Below are 22,396 nucleotides of genomic sequence, written 5' to 3' on the forward strand. Positions count from 1 at the left end.
AACATCATTGTCACATAGCTTTTCAAATGATTAAAGTGTCATTTTGTGGAATATCTGATTTTTCTTTGCATTTGCAGCTTTTCTAATTATAAGGAATTCACTCAAAAGGTTTGGTATAAATTCTTAAATCAATCTCTCATCTGAACACTTGCTCCACTTTCACTACCTTACCTGTAACATGGAATTATTATATGGGGGTGAATTGACTCAGGGCTTCATTTGCTTGAATGCTGTAACTTTGGTAGAAGTTCAGCAGGAACACAGCTCACTGATCCGCAGGGTCTCCATTAAAGTTACAGCAGTGGAGCAGGAGAAGAACCTGAGGAAATTTACTCCATGGGCGTGTTCTTGATCAACAAAAACTTGCAATCATATAGTGCCTTTCATGTAGAAAAACATCCTGAGGCACTTTGCAGAGGTGCAATCAGAAATAAATGGATTAGTGGAGGAGAGATTAGGAGGCGTAGCCACAAGCATGGTCAAAGAGGTATTAAGAGGTAGGTTTTAAGGACAGTTTTAAAGGGAGAGAGTGAGGTGGAAAGGCAGAGAGATTTATATAGGAAATGACTTCGGCGGGTAATATCAATTCTGATATTACACAGAGCACCCTATGGCCACAGCATTAGAAATCATGAATACACTACACACTCGAGGAAAGGTCAAAATTTGCAGCATTTTACTATTGACAACCTCAGCATATTCAAAAGAAAGCTGGAAATATCTTTGCTAATAATCTCTTGAGCAGAACTGTATCAAATTTCTTTTGGAAGTCCATGTAGATAACATCCATAGGTATTTATCTATCTACCATGCTAGTGGCCCCAGCATCACTATGCTGGGGTTTACCAATGGAAATTCCTCTTTTACAGGTGTTTGGAAGAAGAAAATGAGGACCAATGAAGAAAAGCCAGGGTGATCACAATGCATAACAGGTGCTTCCTGTCCAACAGCTGCTTCCCTCATTTGCAGGAAAAGGCACCTTGCCAGACACTAAGTGCTTGCAGAGTTTCCTTCTTCTCAAAGGATGCTGGGGACAACAGACCAAGTTGTACTGCTAAGATATGCTGACACCTGACTATCTTTATTTTTGGATGCTTGCTCAAAAGAAGCCAAATCACAATTTGTCATGTTCCCATTGGCAATGCATGAAAGATCAAGAGCCACTGTAGTTTAACTGGTTTCACCTGTCAAGATGTAACTAATCATTGCTGGAGGCCCTGTCACAGCTACCTGGCAAAGCCTATAGGGAACTAATGACTAGGGAACCATCTCCTCAGAGTCTGGATCAGCAAAGAGGCAGAGGCAGAACCATGCCATCTGCTTCAAAGATATCTGGAGAAAACATGTAACATAAGCTAAAACATGGAATCACAGAAATATTCAACTATGGCCTAAACCTTAGTTCCTCCACTTTGCAGGTGTGCTGCATTGCAGTTGTATGAGAATAGAACAGAGGGCCATCCTCCTCACAACAACTTAAACATTTATAATTTGCTTATGGGATGTGGGCATCATTGGCTAGGCCAGCATTTATTGCCCATCCCTAATTGCCCTTGAGAAGATGGTGGTGAGCCAGCTTCTTGAACCGCTGCCGTCTATGTGGTATGTGTATGCCCACAGTGCTGTTAGGGAGGGGGTTCCAGAATTTTGACCCAGCAACAGTGAAGGAACGGTGATCTTGTTGCAAGTCAGGATGTTCTGTGACTTGGAGGGGAACTTGAAATTTGTGGTGTTCCCATGTACCTGCTGCCCTTGTTCTTCCAGGCGTTAGAGGTCATGGATTTGGAAGGTGCTGCCAAAGGATTCTTGGCAAGTTCCTGTAATGGCATCTTGTAGATGGTACACACTGTGTGTTGGTGGTGGAGGGAGTGAATGTTTAATGTGGTGGATGGGATGCCAGTCAAGCAGGCTGCTTTGTCTTGGATGGTGTCGAGCTTCTTGAATGTTGTTGGAGCTGCATTCACCCAGGCAAGTGGAGAGTATTCCATCACACTCCTGATTTGTGCCTTGTAGATGCTGGACATGCTTCGGGGAGTCAAGTGGTGGGTTACTTGCCACAGAATTTCCAACCTCTGATTTGCTCTTGTAGCCACAGTATTGTTTTGGTTGATCTAGTTAAGTTTCCGGTCAATGGTAACCCTAGGATGCTGATGGTGGGGGATTCAGCGATTGTAATGCCAGTGAATGTCAAAGGGAGATGGTTAGATTCTCTCTTGTTGGAGATGGTCATCGCTTGTGTGGTGCGAATGTTACTTGCCACTTATCAGCCCAAGCCTGAATGTTTTCCAGGTCTTACTGCCTGTGGGCATGAACTGCTTTATTAGCTGAGGAGTTAACCACACTACGTCCACTTCAGTAGCCATCAAATAAGGGGTCGGGTGCTGAGCTCTATCACTTACTTACAGATTTCTTTTCCTTTCATTATCAGTATTCTGCTTCTTCATCCTGGCAGAGGTTTGTAATGATTGAAATGCATAAGGGCAGTGATTTACCTTAAGCACAAAACAGACAGTATTGCAATATCTGCCTGTAATACACCTGCCCGATTCTATTAAAAGCGTTGGAAATATTATCAGATGGGGGGTGAATAACTAGTAACCAATGCATTACTTCCAGGATATATTTCTGCCCCATTGTGATGCTCTCCAAATATTTGCAGGAATATTTTCACCCTATTGTAACACCCCTCTTTAATTGTCTCCATCACATTAAATTTCACTGAACATAGTTTCTGCTCCTACAACTGGTGTGCTCCCTGCACCCATCTGAAGTTGCACTTGAAGTTATGCTAATGAACTGACAACAGAAGATTGGATGCAAACAGCACACATCCATTTGAGTCTGTCTAAAATGTGCCAACTGCAGAAATGTGTAAATCAACCACTGCTTCTCAGTTCTTTTCAAGGTTAATAGATTACCCTTCAATTTGCTAATGAGTTTATATCAATATTTAACATTGTTTTTCTCTTCTTCTTTTCCTCTCCCTCAACAGGATGGACCATGACCCATTTCTGGCTAACCAATTGGCCCTGCTTACATAATGGCAGTTACCACACTTGGAAAAGTAATTCATCACTGCAAAATATTTGGAGGCATTTCAACATGCTATATAAATGCAAAGATTATATTACTATTTGCAGCTCCTAAAATTATGCCTATGTCTGAAATAATACACAAAACCTTCCCATTCATTAAGCTGATTATTGCCAGGTTGAAAAGAAGAAAAATATACACTTTTGAGTTAACTGTGCAGCTGTGGAAGGGTATTTTACATCCTTAGCAATGCCTTAATGAGCTGAAATCATCATTTTTACTAACTTTCTGTTAATGATTATTCATCTATTTTTGGAGAGGTAGGATTAGTCAGAGCAGCTTCCAACATTGTGGTCCCTTGGTACTTTCTGTCTCCATTTCACCACATGTTATTTGCATCTTCTTTTTTTTGATATGTTAACAAAGCCAGCAGTATAGACCAATAGTATAAGCTCTTTAATTCTCATACTGATCAAGGAATGAAAATACAAAGGAACAAACTTAAAACTGTCAATGCCAAAAACACGGGAACAATAAAAAAACTGAATTTCACCGCATGAAGCTGTCACCAAATCTAGCAAGTTGGATGTTCGTAAGCATTTGTGAGAAGCCCATCAAATTCAAAGCTTCTTTTTGCTTCTGGCAATTTATACATAAAATAGCATTGAAATTATAAAAACAACCTGTTGTTTGTGGGGAAATAACAACCGAAAATGTTATGTTTTATTGGCAATGGTTAATATTAAGGCCGATTCTTAAACTGACTCTCTTCGAGGCTGAAGACTGTAAGAATTCAAAATTAACCATTTAGTACCAGACGTTTCAAGAATTTCCATCAATGTCAACCTTATGCTGGTTGTCCAGTTGTTTAGTCAAAGCAACAGTGGGAGTTTTCTTTACCACAACATGTTTAAATCACTAAAGCTTATCTTGTCTGAGTATACTGACTAGTTTTGAACTTGAATTTCCCTTAAAGGCCAATCAAATTAATTTTCTGCCATCCAGCTTGGTTCCTGGGTGTAAGTTAAGAACAAACCCCAACAAATTGCATTGACATTTTTATTTTTCATGGTTTAACTGACTATGTTTGGAGAAAGACGACATTGTATACATTTGATTGTGGTGAATTTGGTGCTATGACCTAGACTGCCACTGATTCACAGACACTGGAAATTATGAACCGATATAATCTTATTCTAGTGTCTCCCTGTCAGAAACTATTAATATTTTGAGCCAAGGAATGAAGCAGAACAAAATTTATCAGTGTTAGAAAAATAGCTGGAGGTTCTGCCAGATCTACAGACATGAAGGCTACTGGAGGAGAATCATCTCCTCACATTTATTACAAGTGAAGAGTCAGTGCATATTGAACGGACTGGTCCAAGTTAGACAAGCGTGTCTCAAGAAGGTACAGTGTAATTTTCAAAATTGGAATGCACTGCTTGGGAGGGTGGTAGAGGCGGGTTGCCACACATCCTTTAAAAAGTACCTGGATGAGCACTTGGCACGTCATAACATTCAAGGCTATGGGCCAAGTGCTGGCAAATGGGATTAGGTAGACAGGTCAGGTGTCTTTAATGCATCAGTGTAGACTCGATGGGCCGAAGGGCCTCTTCTGCACTGTATTATTCTGTGATTCTGTGAAAATTGTGCCGGCCACAAAGTAGAACTCGTGTGCTGCCTTCTGATTTTTAAAGTAAACAATCACTGCCTTACTGTTCAACCTCCATATCCTGTCCAAAACCTCCTACTTCCACCTCTGTAACATTTTCCTTGCCCCTGTCTTTCAACCCCATGCCCTCTCCATCACCATGACCGCTTACTTCTACCTCTGTAACACTGCCTATCACCACCCAGCCTCAGCCCATTTGCTGCTGAAACCTACATCCAAGACTTTGCTACTTCCAAAGATGACTATTCCAACGCTCTCCTGGTCAGTCTACCACCTACCAACCTCCAGGAACTTGAGCTCATCTAAAGTTCTGCTACCCCTAACCTAAGTCACACCAAGTCTTGCTCACCCATCATTCCTGTAGCTTGCTGACCTACATTGGCTCCTGACCCAGCAATACCTCAAGATTACAATTCTCAACCTTTGTGTTCAAATCCCTCTATGGCCTCAGGCCTTTCTACCTCTGTAACCTCCTCCAGTCCTACAACCCTCTGAGACCTCTGTGCTCCTCCAATTCTGGCCCCTTGAACATCGTCGATTTCCTTCACAAACTGCAGAGAGAAACACGTCAAAGCATCACTGATCTGCAACATTAACTCTGTTTCTCTCTTTACAGGTGCTGCCAGACCTGCTGAGTATTTCCTGCATCTTCTAATTTTATTTCTAATATCTCCTTATGTGACTTGGTGTTTTTTTCTTCTTTTGACGCTCCTGAGCCTTTGGATATTTTACCACATTAGAGGCACTATATAAATGCAAGTTGTTGTCCTACTACTGATGAACTTTCTATCACATCATTGAATCATACTTAGTTGCACAATTGTTTTGTCAATAAGATCTGATAAAAAATACTTTTTTAAATCTTTGACTAGTTCTCAAGAAAATCACTGAAAATAAGATGATATTTTTGTTGCCCTCCATCATTATCAGATACTGCACATTGTTCCTTTAAAAAGTTGCACTTTCTGATTATCCTACGATTGCATCAATAATTCAAAGTAACATAAAGATGCACTTCCCGTGGCGTGCACCTCACTGAGTTGGTACTCCAACGTACAATGCAATAGAAAGTCAGACACAGGATTACTACTTGATTCCCCATGCAGACATTTGTCATCTCAGCTCCAACCTAGGTTCCAGGTCCCTCCCCAAGATCAAGAGAAGGAAAAGAGTCCAGCTCATCTCCTAATGGCTAGCTCTAGAGAAATACTGTTAGGCCTCAAGGAACAGATCTCCAGCCCAGCCTATTGAGAAGGGTTGTACTTAAGTATTTTTTTTTAAGTGAAAATTGCCACAGATAAATATATCTCATGTTGTATTTTTGGTTAGTCTAGCTAGAAAAGATTATTGAGTCTTTGGTAAGTTTTAACAACAACTAGTTTATTACATATTAAAGAACTATATATAGCTTTACTGAAGCATGTCTAACTCCACTGATGCCATGCTGCTTCATCTTCAAGTCTCTAACTCATGTGATCGCTTACATCATCATAAAGGGAGGTGTTACTCACACATTAACCCTTTCAAACCTTTAAACTACATCTCATCTGTGTGTTCTTCTGGGCTGTGAGTGATGCCAAAATTTTGCCTAACTTATCATTGTGAGGAAAGTATGGCTTGCATATTGTGCTTAAGCATAAAAACATCAGCTAATCCAAAGACCATAAAACTTCTAGGAAGCACACAATGACTAGTGAACATTTTTATTTAGTGTACAATGGTTTCATTTAAAACACAAAAATGTGGCCCAAAATTAGCTATTACAGTTCTGTATATAAATATGACATTATTGAATGATCAGCAATGTTCAGATTAGGAATGCAACCACCAAATCCGATCCTCTTGCTTTTTAATGTAATTCCTATGCTATGAAACTGTCAAGAGTACTGCTTGTATGAATTTATTTGTGGTGAGTCATTGGTAGTTACAAAATAATGGGAAATTTTATATTTTGTAGTAGCAGCTATAAAAATTGCCTCCATAATGAAAAATTGGCAAATTTATTTGATAAATTTCTCTGTAATCATGCAGAAACTATAAACCATGTACATATTTTTGTTCAATTCCCTTTTTACTGCAGCTTTTTGAAAACTGTGTTCTTAACCACTCAACTGAAAGGATTATGTATTTATTCCTTGGAATAGATTTTATTTTCGACATTTTATTAAGTGTATATTGCTGACAGACATCTTTGAACATGTTGGTGGTAGCATTAGCTCTTCTGTACCTATGGGCGGGGTGCAGCTGCTTCCCTTGGGGGGCTGAATAGACCTACTGTGTATGCATCTACATTTGTGAGATGGTGTACCTCCATGTTTTGCAGAACATCGGCAAACATCTGTTTAGAATGTTTATTCCTGTGTCTGCCAAAAATAGATAATATAGATTTTAGAAAAAGCAGTACATAGGCAAGGCTGCACTATCATTGGAGTAAATGCAATCCCACGTACTTTTCTGTTTTCCATGTCTGGTAGTAACTGCTCCATTTAAACAAATGCCTGGTAGACATCTGGGGTTGCAGAGCCCATTTTGCTGCCACTGAGGCCAGAGTAAAATGAGTACATGGTCCAAATATCAGCTCACTAAAATATATTCATTACATCACTTAACTTGGCCGCCTTCCCACCGGTGTTTTAAAATTGAAAAAACTGGGTAGTTCTGCTGACCAACACCAGGGTAAGAAGACAGCCTGGAGATGTGCTTCCCAGGCTCTGTTAATATCCATCTGACAGCATGCCTCTCTCAAAATTTCTCTACTTTTCAGGGCAATGTCTGAAGTGCACAGTGACTGAATGGGTTTTGAGTGAGTTAAAATCAGCTACTATGTTTCCCCACAGTGGTATAGCTGCGCTTTGAAATGCAGTGTGCGGAGGATTATGGTTATGAACCCACATTTTATTGCCCTCTGGTGTGGTTGGGGAGTCACCTTGTGTCACTGTCGCACTACCTTTGAAAAAAGTATTCATAAATTGTGGTAGTGGATATTTATCAACAATCCTGCAGTAGCTGTGCTATGATCATTAATCTTCCTGTAGCAATGTCATCCCCATACACCTGAACACACCAGCCGGAGGATCCACATTAACAAACATGCCAAAACAAAGCCAAAACCAGACTAAAACCCTCATGTAAAACCAAAAATAGTCTATGCTATAAACAAAAAGAGATATTCCTGGCAGTGATCTCAAGGCTGTAATCTCATTTTGCTGTTCGGATAATGGTTAGGCAACTATTCAAGCACGACTATCATTGTGTATATTGTCACTTGAACCTTATGGTTAATATTTGCCCTTGTAATTACTACCTGGCAACACTGTTCTCTGTATGATACAGACATCATGAGAAAAGTTGGTCAAACACTGCACTAAATAGTCTACCTTTAGTGGGTTACATTGCCTCATTTGCTAGTATGTAAATTTAGATATATATAATTGTTTTACATTTGCATATAAGAGAATATTACTATAATTGATTTAATTGCATTTTAAGGATCAGCACTCAAGTAGTTCAAGTATTTGTCTACCCTAACTCACTAATCAATTTATCACCCAAGGGAGGGGTACATGCTGCAGGCTTGGAAGATTAGTTTGCATATTGAACTGAGACACTGCCACATTTCCTGCACAAATTGCAGGAATGTCTGAATATACCAAGGGGTTTCCCTTCTGATCACAATATAATTAACAATAGGTAGAATCCATTAAATTACAAAGCAGAAAAGATCTAGAGAATTAAATGGGAAAAGACAAAGTTACTGAAAGTGCGCAATAAGATTTATTGTCATTGTCACGGTGTACTGGTGAGGTTTATTTGACTCCCAAGAAATTATGTTATCTTCCAATTACAGTGCTCTAGAGCAGCACCTGCTTAATCCTTTACACTGAGATGTACAGTAGTATTATTTCCAAGTAGAGATCCTTTAGAGCTTAACAGAGCAGATCAAAATTGACATTGTCTCTGCACTACCTCAGAGTAGAAACGTGGTTTTATCATGTAGTAAGGATAACTTTTATAACATTAAGCATTTTATTAATATAAGTAAAAAAAAAGACATTGCAGAACACAAATTCTAATTTTGCTCACTATTACTATAATGTTTAATGGCTAGGAAATTGGTAAACAGGAGTGGGGAGAGCACAGGCAAGCAATGGCCTGCAGTATTGGTGTGGAGACAACTTTAAGAAGTGCAGTCCTGCTCCCCTGGCTCCACATTAGGGTAAATTAAAAAAAAAGAAAAACATCAGCTGCCTCCAGCAGTCCTTTAAGGACTGCTAGTTAAGCTGTTGTAAACCCAGTTTGTTGAATTTGGTCTTGAGACCCTGAAACAGGTGTTAGACCGTTGATGAGTATCTCTCATAGAGAAGACATTGTAAAATTGGTGATGGAGATTGCTTTTAGAGAACCTCAGTTGCATTATGTTAAGATGAAAGATGCCACACCAGCAAAATCACTTTGCACCTGCCTGCTATTAAGCTGACAACCATATCTGCAGGCCCTGACAAATCCACCTGTCAATGACAAAACACAATTACCCTCATTCAAGAAAGGGTGCAAGGACAGTCTTAACAACTACAGGCCAGTTAATTTAACATCAGTGGTGGGTAAGGTTTTAGAAGCAATAACAGGGGAAAAAATCTACAGGCACTTGGAGAGGTTTGGGTTAATTAAGGATAGCCAGTGCAAATTTGTAAAAGGCAGATCATGCTTGCTAATCTAATTGATTTTTTAAATGAAGTAACAGAGAAGGTTGATGAAGGAAATGTGGTGGATGTTATCTATCTGGATTTTAAGAAAGCATCTGATAAGGTATCACATAAAAGACTGCTTAACAAAATTGAGTCCCATGGAATAGGAGGGACAGTATCCAATTGGGAAAAAAAATTGGCCTAAGGACAGAAAACTGCGAGTCATGGTAAATGGTTGTTTTTCAGACTGCAAGATGGTAAACAGTGATGTTCCCCAAGGGTTGGTGCTGGGACCACTGCTTTTTTTGCTATATATAAATGACTTGGATCTTGGAATACAGAGTAGAATTTCAAAAGTTGCCAATGATACCAAACTTGGAGCTGTGGCAAACAGTGGAGATGATACGAACCACCTGCAACAGAACATAGATAGGCAATCAGAATGGGCAGAGAAGTGGCAGGTGGAATTTAATACAAAAAAGTGTGAGGTGATGTATTTTGGCGGAAGGGAGTAATGACCTGGAAGTCGCTGCCTACAAGAGTGGTGGAAATGCAGACTATCAATGATTTCAAATGGAAATTGAATGGGCACTTGAAGGAAATAAACTTGCAGGGCTATGAGGATCGAGCGGGGGAGTGGAACTTACTGGATTGCTCTGCGGAGAGCTGACAATGACTCGATGGGCTGAATAGCCTCCTTCAATGCCATAAAATAAATGACTCCATGACCTCACAGAGTTCAGGTAAGCATAGAGACAGTAGCACTTCTTTTTAATTTATTCTTGCGATGTGTGTGTCACTCGCAAGGCCAGCGTTTATAGCCCATTCCATATTGCCCTTGAGAAGGTGACGGTGAACTGGCTTCTTGAACCACTGAAGTCCATGTGATTTAGGTATACCCGCAGTGCTGTTAGAGGGGGAATTCCAGGATTTTGACCGAGCGAAAGTGAAGGACTGGCAATATATTTCCAAGTCAGGATGCTCTGTAACTTGGAAGGAAACTTGCAGGTGGTGGTGTTCCCTTGCATCTGCTGCCCTTGTTCTTCTAGGTGGTAAAGGTTGTGGGTTTGGAAGGTGCTGTCGAAGGAGCTATGGTGAGCAGCTGCAGTACATCTTGTAAATGGTACACACTGCTGCCACTGTGCACCGGTGGTGGAGGGAGTGAATATTTATGATGGTGGATGGGGTGCCAATCAAGTGGGTTGCTTTGTTTTGGATGGTGTCGAATTTCATGAGTGTTGTTAGAGTTGCACTCATCCAAGCAAATGGAGAGTATTGCATCACACTCTTGACTTGTGCCTTGTAGATGGTGGACAGGCTTTGGGGAGTCTGGTGGTGAGTTACTTGCCACAGTATTTCCAGCCTCTGACCTCGTCTTGTAACCACAGTATTTATATGACTTGTTCAGTTCAGTCTCTGGTCAATGGTAACCCGCAGGATGTTGATGATTGGGGGATTCAGCGATGATAATGCCGTTGAATGTCAAGGGGGGCTGGTTAGATTCTCTCTTGTTGGAGATGGTCACTGTCTGGCATTTGTATGGCTTGAGTGTTACTTGTCACTTATCAGCCCAAGCCTGAATGTTGTCCAAGTCTTGCTGCATGCAGTCACAGACTGCTTCAGTATCTAAGGAGTTGCAAATGGCACTGAACATTGTGCAATCATCAACGAACATCCCCACTTCTGACCTTATGTTGGAGGAAAGGTCATTGATGAAGCAGCTGAAGATGTTTGCATCTAGGACGCTACCCTGAGGAACTCCTGCAGCAATGTCTTGGGGCTGAGATGATTGGCTTGCAACAACCACAAGCATCTTCCTTTGTGTTAGGTATGACTCCAGCTAGTGAATAGATTTCCCCCTGATTCCCCATTGACTTCAATTTTGTTAGGGCTTCGTAATGCCACACTTGGTCAAATGCTGGCTTGATGTCAAGAGCAGTCACTTGCAGCTCACCACTGGAAATTAGCCCCTTTGTCCATCTTTGGACCAAGGCTGTAAAAGGTCAGGAGCTGAGTGGCCCTGACAGAACCCAAACTGAGCATCAGTAAGCAGGTTATTGCTGAGTAGGTGCTGCTTGATACTACTGTCGACAACACCTTCCATCACTTTGCTGATGGTTGAGAGCAGACTGATTAGGCAGTAATTGGCCAAACTGGTTTTGTCCTGCTTTTTGTGGACAGGACATACTTGGGCAATTTTTCACATTATTGGGTTGTTGCCAGTATTGCAGCTGTACTGGAATAGCTTGGCTAGGGATGTGCTAGTTCTGGAGCACGTCTTCAGTACTACAGCAGGGATGTTGTCGGGGCCCAAAATCTAGCTGTATCCAGTGCCTTCAGCTTTTTCTTGATATCATGTACAGTGAATCGAATTGGCTGAAGACTGGCATCTGTGATGCTGGGGACCTCAGGAGGAGGCCAAGATGGATCATCCACTCAGCACTTCTGGCTGAAGATGGTTGCAAATGCTTCAGCCCTGTCTTTTGCTTTTGCTTTTGATCTGATCCAGTGGTTGTTGGATCACTTAGCATTGTCTATAGCAAGCTGCTTCTGCTGTTAGCATGCTTATAGTCCTGTGTTGTAGCTTCACCAGGTTGGCGCCTCATTTTTAGGCATGCCTTGTGCTGTTCCTGGCATGTTCTCCTACACTCCTCATTGAGCCAGTGTTGGTCCCTTGGCTTGATGGTAATGCTGGAGTGAGGGATATGCTAGGCCATGAGGTCACAGATCGTGATTGAATACAATTCTGCTGCTGCTGATGGCCCACAGCATTTCATGGATGCCCAGTTTCTGAGCTCCTAGATCTGGTCTGAGTCTATTTCAAGTAGCATGGTGGTAGTGCCACACAACATGATGATGAGTATTCTCAGTATGAAGATGGGACTTTGTCTCCACAAGATTTATGCGGTGGTCACGCCTACCAATACTATCATGGACAGATGCGTCTGCGACAGGTAGATTGGTGAGGACAAGGTCAAGTAAGTTTTCCCCTCATGCTTGTTCTCTCACCACCTGCTGCAGACCCAGTCTGGCAGATAAGTCCTTCAGCAGTCGGCCAGCTTGATCAGTGGTGGTGCCGTGCCACTCTTGGTGATGCTACCTCCTCAAACTCAGTCATGCACCCTCTGGTATCTCCCTTTCAGTGCCAGTGTTGCAAACTTTGAGTGAAAGGAATACAAAGTACTGTGAGGTGCTGTCTTGTTCTGAGCTACTGACTGTGCTGCCAGGCTACTTTTCGAGATTTAAAATGACAGAATTAGGACAGATGTTAAACTGTTGGTTTTAAACATACCTTCAAACAAAGCTCCCATTATTAAGTGTGAATGGTATTTGTGTGGCTGTGTGCATACCTGTGTGGGAATGTGTGAGAAGGGGAAACAAACGTAACAAAGGGATTGTGCTAGCCTGGAGGTTGGGAGAGGCATCACCATTCCCTGTTTGCTTTACGTTCGTATGCAAGGACGTCCATTTTGGCCTCTTGAAAGGGAATGTAAACTCAATCTGGTGCCAGGCCAAGGGTTCAAACCTGTGCTCCAGCTTGGAGCGACAGATGTCCCTCTTGGAACAAGTGGAAAAGACTTTCAAGGAGTCACTCACTTCCTGCCATATGCTCTCCCACACACCAGTCTAAGTGATGAGCCCGTGTGAGTAGCAGTGGTGTAGCGGGTGTGGCACATGTTGCCTTCTTTCAGGCAGTTATTATGCTTGCTCCTTCACCACTCTCTCAAAAAGACTAATTGACTTGTGGCTTTTATCTCAAGGAGTTTGGAATTCAAAATGAGGAAGTGATGCTTCAATTTTACAGAGCCTTGGTCAGACCCCATCTGCAGTACTGTATTCAGTTTTGAGCACCAAACCTCAAAAAAGATAGACTGGTCTTGGAAGAGGTGCAGCACAGATTCACCTGAAATATACCAAGGTTTGTAGGGTTAAATTATCAGGATGGGATAGGTCATATAAACTTTACGTATTCCCTTCAGTTTAGAAGGTCGAGGCTTGATCAAATCAAGGTATTTAAAATGATTAAGAAATTTGATGGGTTCGATGCAGAGGAACTGGTTCCCCTGGTGGGGGACTGCAGAACAAAATGTCATCATCTCAAAATTAGAGCTAAGCCATTCAGGAGTGAAATCAGGAAACACTTTTTCACACAAACCATAGTGGAAATCTGAAAGTCGCTCCCTCAAAAAAATGTGGACGCTGGGACAACTGAAATTTTCAGGACCGAGATTGATAGAATTTTGCAAGGTTAAGGTATTAGACGATATTGGATAAAGACAGGTGAATTGCGTTAAGCACAAATCAACCGCGACCTGTGAATGGCCAAACAGACTTGTGGGGCTGAATGACCTCCTGTTCGGAGGATGCTGCCAGAAAACCAATGTTCACATAGGTATAATTTCAGAATTAGAAAAAGAATCAGAATTTAAAAGTTTGTTAGTTGTTTATTAAAGTTCAAGAATTCTTTAAGAGTGGAGTGGCAGAGGCTGTGTTTTTTGCTAAATCTGGATAATTGCAATACTTTTTTATTATGTTTTTTATTATTAGAGATACAGCACTGAAACAGGCCCTTCGGCCCATCGAGTCTGTGCCGACCAACAACCACCCATTTATACTAACCCTACAGTAATCCCATATTCCCTACCACCTACCTACACTAGGGGCAAATTACAATGGCCAATTTACCTATCACCTTCAAGTCTTTGGAGGTGGGAGGAAACCGGAGCACCCGGCGAAAACCCACGCAGACACAGGGAGAACTTGCAAACTCCACACAGGCAGTACCCAGAATTGAACCCGGGTCCCTGGAGCTGTGAGGCTGTGGTGCTAACCATTGCGCCACTGTGCCGCCCAAAATTGAAATTCTCAGACTGCTATGGCTGAATTTGAACTTGCATTCTCTGGATTATTAGTCCAGTAATATAACCACGACACTACACTACGCTGTGTGTCCCTACATCACAACTGTCATTTTTTTAGCAGCTGTGTTATTGCATGTCTCAATTATAATTATCAGACAAAACCCTACCCTAACAGTTGTTCCATTATGGTATCCATGTTGAATACCACATGGAGGAAGCACTGAAAGTAGCGAGGGCACAGAATAGACTTTGAGTTGAGGACTTCAATGCTCAACACCAAGAGTGGCTAGTCGTACCACCACTGACCAATCTGGCTGAGTCCTGAAGGATATACCTGCCAGACTGGGCTTGCAGTAGGTGGTGAGAGAATCAACATGGGATAGATTAAGAACAGATCTGCAGCTCTGCTAGAGATTCTATGGGCCATCAGAAGCAGCAACATTGTATTTCACCAGAGTCTGTACCCTCATGGCCCAGCCTATCCCTCACATTTCCATTAACATCGAGCCAGGTGTCCAACACTGCTTCAATGAGGATGTAGAAGATCACACCAGGTCTATTTGAAAATGTGGCACCAAGCTAGTGTCACAAAAATGTGCTAGGTTGAATGATTTTTTAATCCACCAGCTGGAAACCTGAATATTAAACTGATGGAGATGAACCACTCAAACCTCGCAAGCTTCGAACTCTGTCTGCTGACTATGCTTACTTACTTAAGCAGGAGGAAGGAGATATTGTGGGTAGAGAACTTTCCAGAAAGAATAGACAGAAACCTCCTTCAGCCACACAGTTTAGAGAGAACTTTCCGGAAAGAACAGAGATCTCTCTCGAAGGAATTCAGTCACATTGCTGTCTCCCAGAGAACCACTGAATCCACCTCTTCAAACCAGAAGCCGGAGAACCACTGAACCTGTGTCCACCTCTTCAAATCGGAAGCCTCAGGACCACCGAATTCAGCCTGCAGCCAGTCGAATCACCAACCTCCACAGACTGTACATCCCTTTTATTTCTAATTTGACCAAGCTATCCTTCCCCACTCTGTAACCTATTTATGTGAGTGTGAAAGTTGGAGCATATTTTATTATCTTTACTTTGTTTGGTTCAAGTACAATAAAGTTAACCCCTTTCTTTGTTAAACTTCAAGATAACCTGGCTCTTTTTATGATCACAGCACGTAAACAAGTTAAACACTCACTGAATTAGCAAGTATATCCACTTAAAAAGGAAATAAATCTGTGGTGGTCAAACAAGGAGAGGGAAAAGAGGAGAGCCCTTCGAACCCCTCTTCACTTGATCATAACATTAGTGAAGATACAACAGAGGACAACAGGCATATTCACAGCAGAACGAGTTTGCTATTGATTGAGCTAAGTTATCTCACAACCAATGGATCAGGCATGCCACATCTAGCAACTAATGGGAGGAGGAGGCTCCATGAACATCCCCATCATCAATATTAGCAGAGCTCAGGACATGAGTGGAAAAATAAGGTGGATGTGTTCACAAACATCTTCAACCATAATTGCCAAATGGATGATCCTTCTCAACCTTCTCCTGAGGAGCCCACCATTACAGATCCCAATCTTCAGTTAATTTACTCCACATGATATCAAGAAACAGCTGGGTGTACTGGACAACACCCAGCTGTCGTGCTGAAGACCTGTGCTCCAGAAATAGCTGTGCCTCTAGCCAAGCCATTCCAGTACAGCTACAACACTGGCATCTGATACAGCCAAGTGATGTGATGTGGGTGATACCCACTGTTCAACTCCCCACCTGACCACAGCAAGTGTTTTGTTATTAGGGTTTAACCTCTTGGTCTCACCAGACAGCAACAGGTTTTCTTATAGGTTTAAAAACAGAAAAATCAATTATTTATTTATCAATACCTGAAATTTAGCCTGAAATTGTCACAACCACATCCATTCATATTTGCTCACGTGCATGCACACATGTAGATACACACACACACACACACAAGAATAGACATATTGACCTGAATTTTACCAGCCCTTCAACATCGTGGCAGGATGCCCGTAAAATACTTGTGGGAGCAGTCCGCCACGACCCCCCGACAATGAGAAGACTCTGCCACATTTTACCAGCAGCAGCGAGGCCTCGGTGCGCCCCACCCCGATGGACGGCGGCGGGGCCTTCATTTGCGTTTTATAATGAATGCAAATAAGTGGTAAGTAACTCACCTAGACTGGGCAGCCATCCCACACTGATATTTCTGCCGCCTGCCGCAACTTGTGCGCCTTCAGAACTCCGTTCAGAGTTCAGAGGCAAGATACTGGTGGGGAGGGGGGAGGAGTGAAATCATCAGGGCAGGGGGGAGCAGAGAAACATGTTTTATTGGCTGTGAGGATGGTGGGAAGGGGTTGAAGGGCAAATATGACAAGGTTGTGGGGGAAAGTTCGGTGTAGGAATAAAGTTAATGTTTTTCATATTGGCCAATAAAAAAACATTGCGGGGGAATGGTTGGGAAAGGGGCTCCAGCTTTTAATTCTTTTTTGAAATGAAAAATCCCTTTAAAAATTCAAATTTTTGCTAAGTGCTTGAAGCCCTTTAAAAATGGTGCTGGTGTCTGCGCAGTAGCACCAGACGCCATTGCCGAGGATGGAGCAGCTGCCCCACCCCCTCCATTTAAATTAGCCCCTGTGTGAAATATCGCTGGGGCTAAGCTGTGGCGCTTCCGCACCTGAAGGTTGCTGACTTCAAAGCGCACCGCCGCAATTTGCGGCGCTCTAATTAAATTCAGCCCATAGAGAGGGAAAAAAGGGAAAGCAATTTTTAGTGTGTGGTGGCGGGGGCAGGGGGGGGAGAACAGGTCACGATAAACCTTTGAATTCTCTTGGAAATCAAGTTCTCAATGGATGCAGGCCTGAGATAATTGTAGATTTCACTCTTGATTGAAAGTTTAGTTGAAGACGGTGGATCACTTCTGGTTCACTGCTGTCTTGTGTAAATGTAGGATTCTAAAGCAAGGCACCTGCCTTCTGCCTTGCTGTAAACAAGCTGCTGGATGTTTCTTCTCTCTCTTTCTCTCTGGCTCTTTCTCTTTAGGCTGTCTTTTTTAAGGTAAAGCTATGTTTATTCTCATCTCCTGGTAGGGGATGTTCTGATCTCTCCCCATGGTGATCGCACAATGGGCCAGGTCATGCCTACTTCACATCTTCTTTGTTTCAGAAGAAGGCATTCAATTCTGGAATGTATTAGGATGGGGTGCAATTGATACTGCTTAACTTTGAAGATTTGTTCTTTATCTTTGTCAGACAGTTTGAATACACAAAGGCCAATTCTTTTCCCTTTGGCCGTTATTTTGGACCATTGGTCACTTTTTAAAATAAAGGTTCATTTTCAAAAGACAAAGTCAGTTTTTCATAGCTCTTTAGAGTTAATGCATAATTTGTATCATTGCACTTCCGGTGTGTGTGACACATCTATTCAACAAAGTGGAAAATTGTCCAGGTGTGTCCTGTCCACAAAAAATAGGACAAATCCACACTGGCCAATTAACAATCAGCTTATTCCCAATCATCAGTAAAGTGATGGAAGAAGTTGTCAACAGTACTATCAAGTAACACTTGCTCACCAATTGCCAGTTCACTGATGCTCAGTTTGGGTTCCACCAACTTCACTTGGATACAGACCTCAGTAAAGCCTTGGTCGAAACATGGACAAAAGAGCTGGATTCTATAGGTGAGTTTATAATGACTGCTCATGACATCAAGGCAGCATTCAGCCAAGTGTGGACCAAGGAGCCCTAGTAAAACTGAAGTCAATGGAAATCAGGAGGAAAGCCCATCAGTGGCTGGAGTCATACCTGCCAAGATAGGAAGATGGTTGTGGTTTTTTGAGATCAATCATCTCAACCATAGAACATTGCAGAAGTTCCTCAGGGCAGTGTCTTGGGCACAACTATCTTAGTTGCTTCATCAATGACCTTCCCTCCACCAAGGGATATTTGCTGATAATTCTACATTGTTTAGCTCCGTTCACAATTCCTCAGGTAACAAAGCAGTCCATGGTCGCATGCAGCAAGACAATATGCTGGCTTAGGCTGGTTGATAAGTGGCAAGTAGCACTCACACCACACAGGAAGTGAGCATCTCTAACAAGAAAGCACCTAACCACCTCCCCATGACATTCAATGGCATCACCATCACCAAATCCTCCAACTTCAACATTCTGGGGATCACCATTGACCAGATACTGAAGTTGACTAGCCACGTAAATACTGTGTCTACTAGAGCAGGTCAGAGTCTGAATATTCTGTGGCAAGCGGCTCACCTTCTGACTGCCCAAAGCCTCTCCATCACCTACAAGGTACAAGTCAGGAGTGTGATGGAATATTCTTCACTTGCTTGGATTGGTATAGCTTCCACAACACTCAAGAAGCTCAACACTATCTAGAACAAAACAGTCTGCTTAACTGACACCCCATCCACCATCTTAAACTTCCACTTTCTCCACCACTGTTGTACGATGATTGCAGTGCGTATAATCTACAAGTTCTACTACAGCAAGTCGCCAAGAGTTCTTTGGCAGCACTTCCCAAATCTGTGACCTCCACCACCTGGAAGGATAAGGGCAGCAGGTAAATGAAAAGACCATTATCTCCAAGTTCCCCTTCAAATCACACCCTCCCCAACCTGGACATGTATGACTGTTCCTTTAGCGTTGCTGGGCCAACATTCTGGTACTCCCTGCTTAGCTGTATTGTGGGAGTACCTTTACCAAATAGACTGCAGTGGATCAAAAAGAAGGCCCACAACTATCTTCTCAAGGACAATCAGGGTTGGGTAATAAATGTCGACCTTACCAGAGACACCCATATCCCAAGGATGAATAGAAAAAAAAGATTTACTTCACAAGTGAAGGAGACTTCATGACTTAGAAATTGCAAATGATGGAAGTACAGAACCATAGTTTCAACTATTGTGCTACTTTGTAAGGTCATAAGGAAACTACTACAGCCTTCATGAATTGCCTAACAAGGCAGCCTGGGAGAAGCAAAAGGGAATCCAAGGACAACACTTTCTCATATTTACTGTAACAGATTATTCAGTAAATTACAATATGGGGACCAAAAGCAGACTGTGGACTGTCAACACATCTGATCACTCAAAAATAGCAATTTAGGTAATACTGATTTGTAATTCACCTGCTTTCCTTTATCGTGATGAGTTAATTTAAGTTAATTTCACCTTTTTTAGGTTCAGATAAATCATTTTTATAAACTGATGATAATCTTACATAATGGGCTCTTATAATAACAACTGCATCTGTGTGTAATTGAAGAAGTCAATATTCCTAAGTCAAAATGTATCAATTCCACCCTGTAATGATGCAGAGCAGGAATGTGATATAAATTATTTTTACTCTGATCTGCAACCATTTGAAAACCATGATCACATTTTTGCAGCATATTCATGAGTTGTAATCATACACATAAAATCCAGTGTTACAATGATGAGGTATTGACTATGCTCTGCTGTGAAAGAAATGAATATCAAATACTTTATTATGAATCTAAATAAATCAGGACCTTTGATGGGTTGTAAATTAACACTGCGAGGAATCTGATATATTCTTATTACATTTGATGCTAGAACAACAGTCAACATAAACATGCAGAATAATATATTATATGAAAAGGTTGTTAATACCTTCTGGAACATAAGCAGCAGGCAAAACAAAAAACAAAATATAGGTTCCCACAGAGTCTGATATTAATAATTTCTGAAAGTTCTCTAACCTGATTAAAATTCTTAAGGCAGGTTCAAATTCCATCAATATCTGTGTCTAAAAGGAAAATGGTCAGGTTCTTTAGTGTTTTATGCTCAAAGTAATGCAGCCATTTTTAGCATACAATAGGCATTTTGAAAATTAATATTCCAGTGCCATGATAAAAATTTTATGTGGTTAACAAAAACAAGAACCTTTTGAAAGCCAACTGTCTCTAAAACAATTGTTGCCCTGACAAAAGTCTCTGTGTACCATGTCTATCAATTTTATGATTGACTGACCAATGGTACTACATTAATTGCTTATTGTACAAAAACATTCAATGACAGAGCTACAGAACAAACTGTTCATTTACTTGAACATTCGGGTTGCCATGACACCCTTTTCCTGCCACACATTACATTTAAATAATAAGACTGAGGGCTTATCAGTTTCCCTGTAACATCAGTTCAATTATTTGGAAATGATGTCATGCAAGGGTGGGTGCTGCACAGCATCTGTGCAGGTGCAACTTACCCATAACTCACAACAGGGCAAGAGGTGTCATGGCAACACAACTAACTCAAATACTGTGAAGAGGCATAGAGACCTCTGAACAGAGAGGTGAACGGCAGCAGAGAAACATTCCCAATAATTAGGAGGAGTGAGAAATGACTAGCATTGTAAAAGAAATAGCTTTACCACAGGTCCTTCAATCTCCTTTAATAAAAACAGTCATAATGCTACTGTCAAGCAATCATGACTGGATAGTACACAACAAAAGATTAATTGTGATGTATACTTACTTTCACAATTTCAGAAGATGTAGGCTAACCATAAATGTTGTTTTAAAAGTAAGCAGATGTTTGTAGCTTTCTTGGAAGATCAATAATGCTGTTTCAGGCCAGACATCATTTATAAGGAATATATTTTTTTTATGCATCGATCTTTCTTTACAAGACTTTTTTACATTGAAGGAAATCTTAGTCTTGGGCTGAAATACCATTACCAGCTATGAAGCATTAATATTTGCACCACCATAGGTGGAACAAAATATGTTAAATAGAAGTTGCTGTGTGCTGCTACAGTAGTTATCTAGAAGTATGCAACATCTTGACAAAAATTTTAAAAAAGGATTATTTTTGTGTATTGTGACTGCTGCCTTGCAGAAGAAACGTGGCTCAAGGTCTGGAAAACACAGGCTAGTTGCTCTGCAGTGCAGCCTGGAAGGTTGTAGGAAAGACTATTGAGAGTTACAGCAGCACTTTGGGTATATTCCCTCCTCTCTCTTGAGTATTCCTCCATGGCAATTAATTCAAGAAGGAAAGAAGCGAGTATAATCTGCTTGTCACTGAGAACTCAATTAAACCACAATTTTCCCCACTCCTGGTGGGGTTCAACTAAAAGGGAATAAATACATTTACTGAGAACATAAAACTGCCTTTATATTTATTCCTAGTGTTGGAATTTTAAACACACGTATAATTATCAGTATCCCTGAATTGTGAAGCGATTTCTCCCAGAACATAATTTTAGTGAGTGATTTTATGCTACTGCTTAGTAGGGAACAGTGATTGATCTTCTCATTATGACATGCACAGTTCTGCTATGCTGTCTGAATGAGCAGACACAGGAGTACCTACCAGTCGGTGTGAGGTTCATCAATGACGAGGAGAATCTTGGCTTTCTTGGCAGCACCAGTGGATGTTTGCTCCACTAATCCGGCTGCAGCAGCAGCCGTAGTTTGCTTGACAGCATTTGAAATGGAACTGAAGAAGCTGCTTCCGGTGGACTGGCCCGACTGCCTCCTTTCTGGAGTGGGGGAAACTGGCGGTGGAGGCTGAGGGGGATCTGGCCGCTGCAGGTCAGTCATGTATCCATTTGGCAAATTAGCAATAAAACTGCTGTCAGAAAGCCTCCGGCGCAGAAAGTTCATCATTTGTGCTGAATCTGATGGTGGAACCTTGAAGACCGAACAGGAGCAACGATACTGCCAAGCAGTTAGAGAGGGGAGTTTCAGAAGCCCGGCAAATCTGCGTAATGAGCAAGCTCCTGTGCGATGTCTTTATATCTCTGTCTCTATAGAGTGCTCAGCTGGAGAATCAGAACTGCACATATGCTGACGTCTCCCTGCCACAGCTGCTGTGAGACTGTAGTCACATTCGGTGCCTTGCTCTTTCTGCTGTGCCGTCCTCTGCCTTCCTTGACTGAAGCTCAGCTCAGACACAGCCACTGGCTGATTAGCAGTCAAATGCAAACTGCCTCTTCTGTCACAGTCCAGATTGCTCCAAGTGATGTGCTCTTGAATGTTATAGGCAGCATGGAGTTGTCACATGGCAGCCAGTGAATGCCCCTATAAATATGCAGATGAAAGGTGGGACACTGCCTACATTGCCCAATGTGGCTTTTCACTT

At 41.7% G+C, this 22,396-nt stretch overlaps 1 protein-coding gene across 2 annotated transcripts in view; it reads right to left on the reverse strand.

Moving 5' to 3' along the window:
* syn2b (synapsin IIb) overlaps positions 1-21,921 on the reverse strand; it is a 420,009-nt gene extending 398,088 nt beyond the window's left edge. For both annotated transcript variants that reach the window (XM_068051834.1, XM_068051835.1), the window contains exon 1: positions 21,626-21,921. In XM_068051834.1, the coding sequence (XP_067907935.1) occupies positions 21,626-21,921 (296 nt within the window). The remainder of the gene's footprint in view (positions 1-21,625) is intronic.
* Positions 21,922-22,396: the final 475 nt, after the last annotated feature.

This window comes from Heterodontus francisci, chromosome 19, assembly GCF_036365525.1.
Source record: "Heterodontus francisci isolate sHetFra1 chromosome 19, sHetFra1.hap1, whole genome shotgun sequence".
Taxonomy (NCBI): Eukaryota; Metazoa; Chordata; class Chondrichthyes; order Heterodontiformes; family Heterodontidae; genus Heterodontus; species Heterodontus francisci.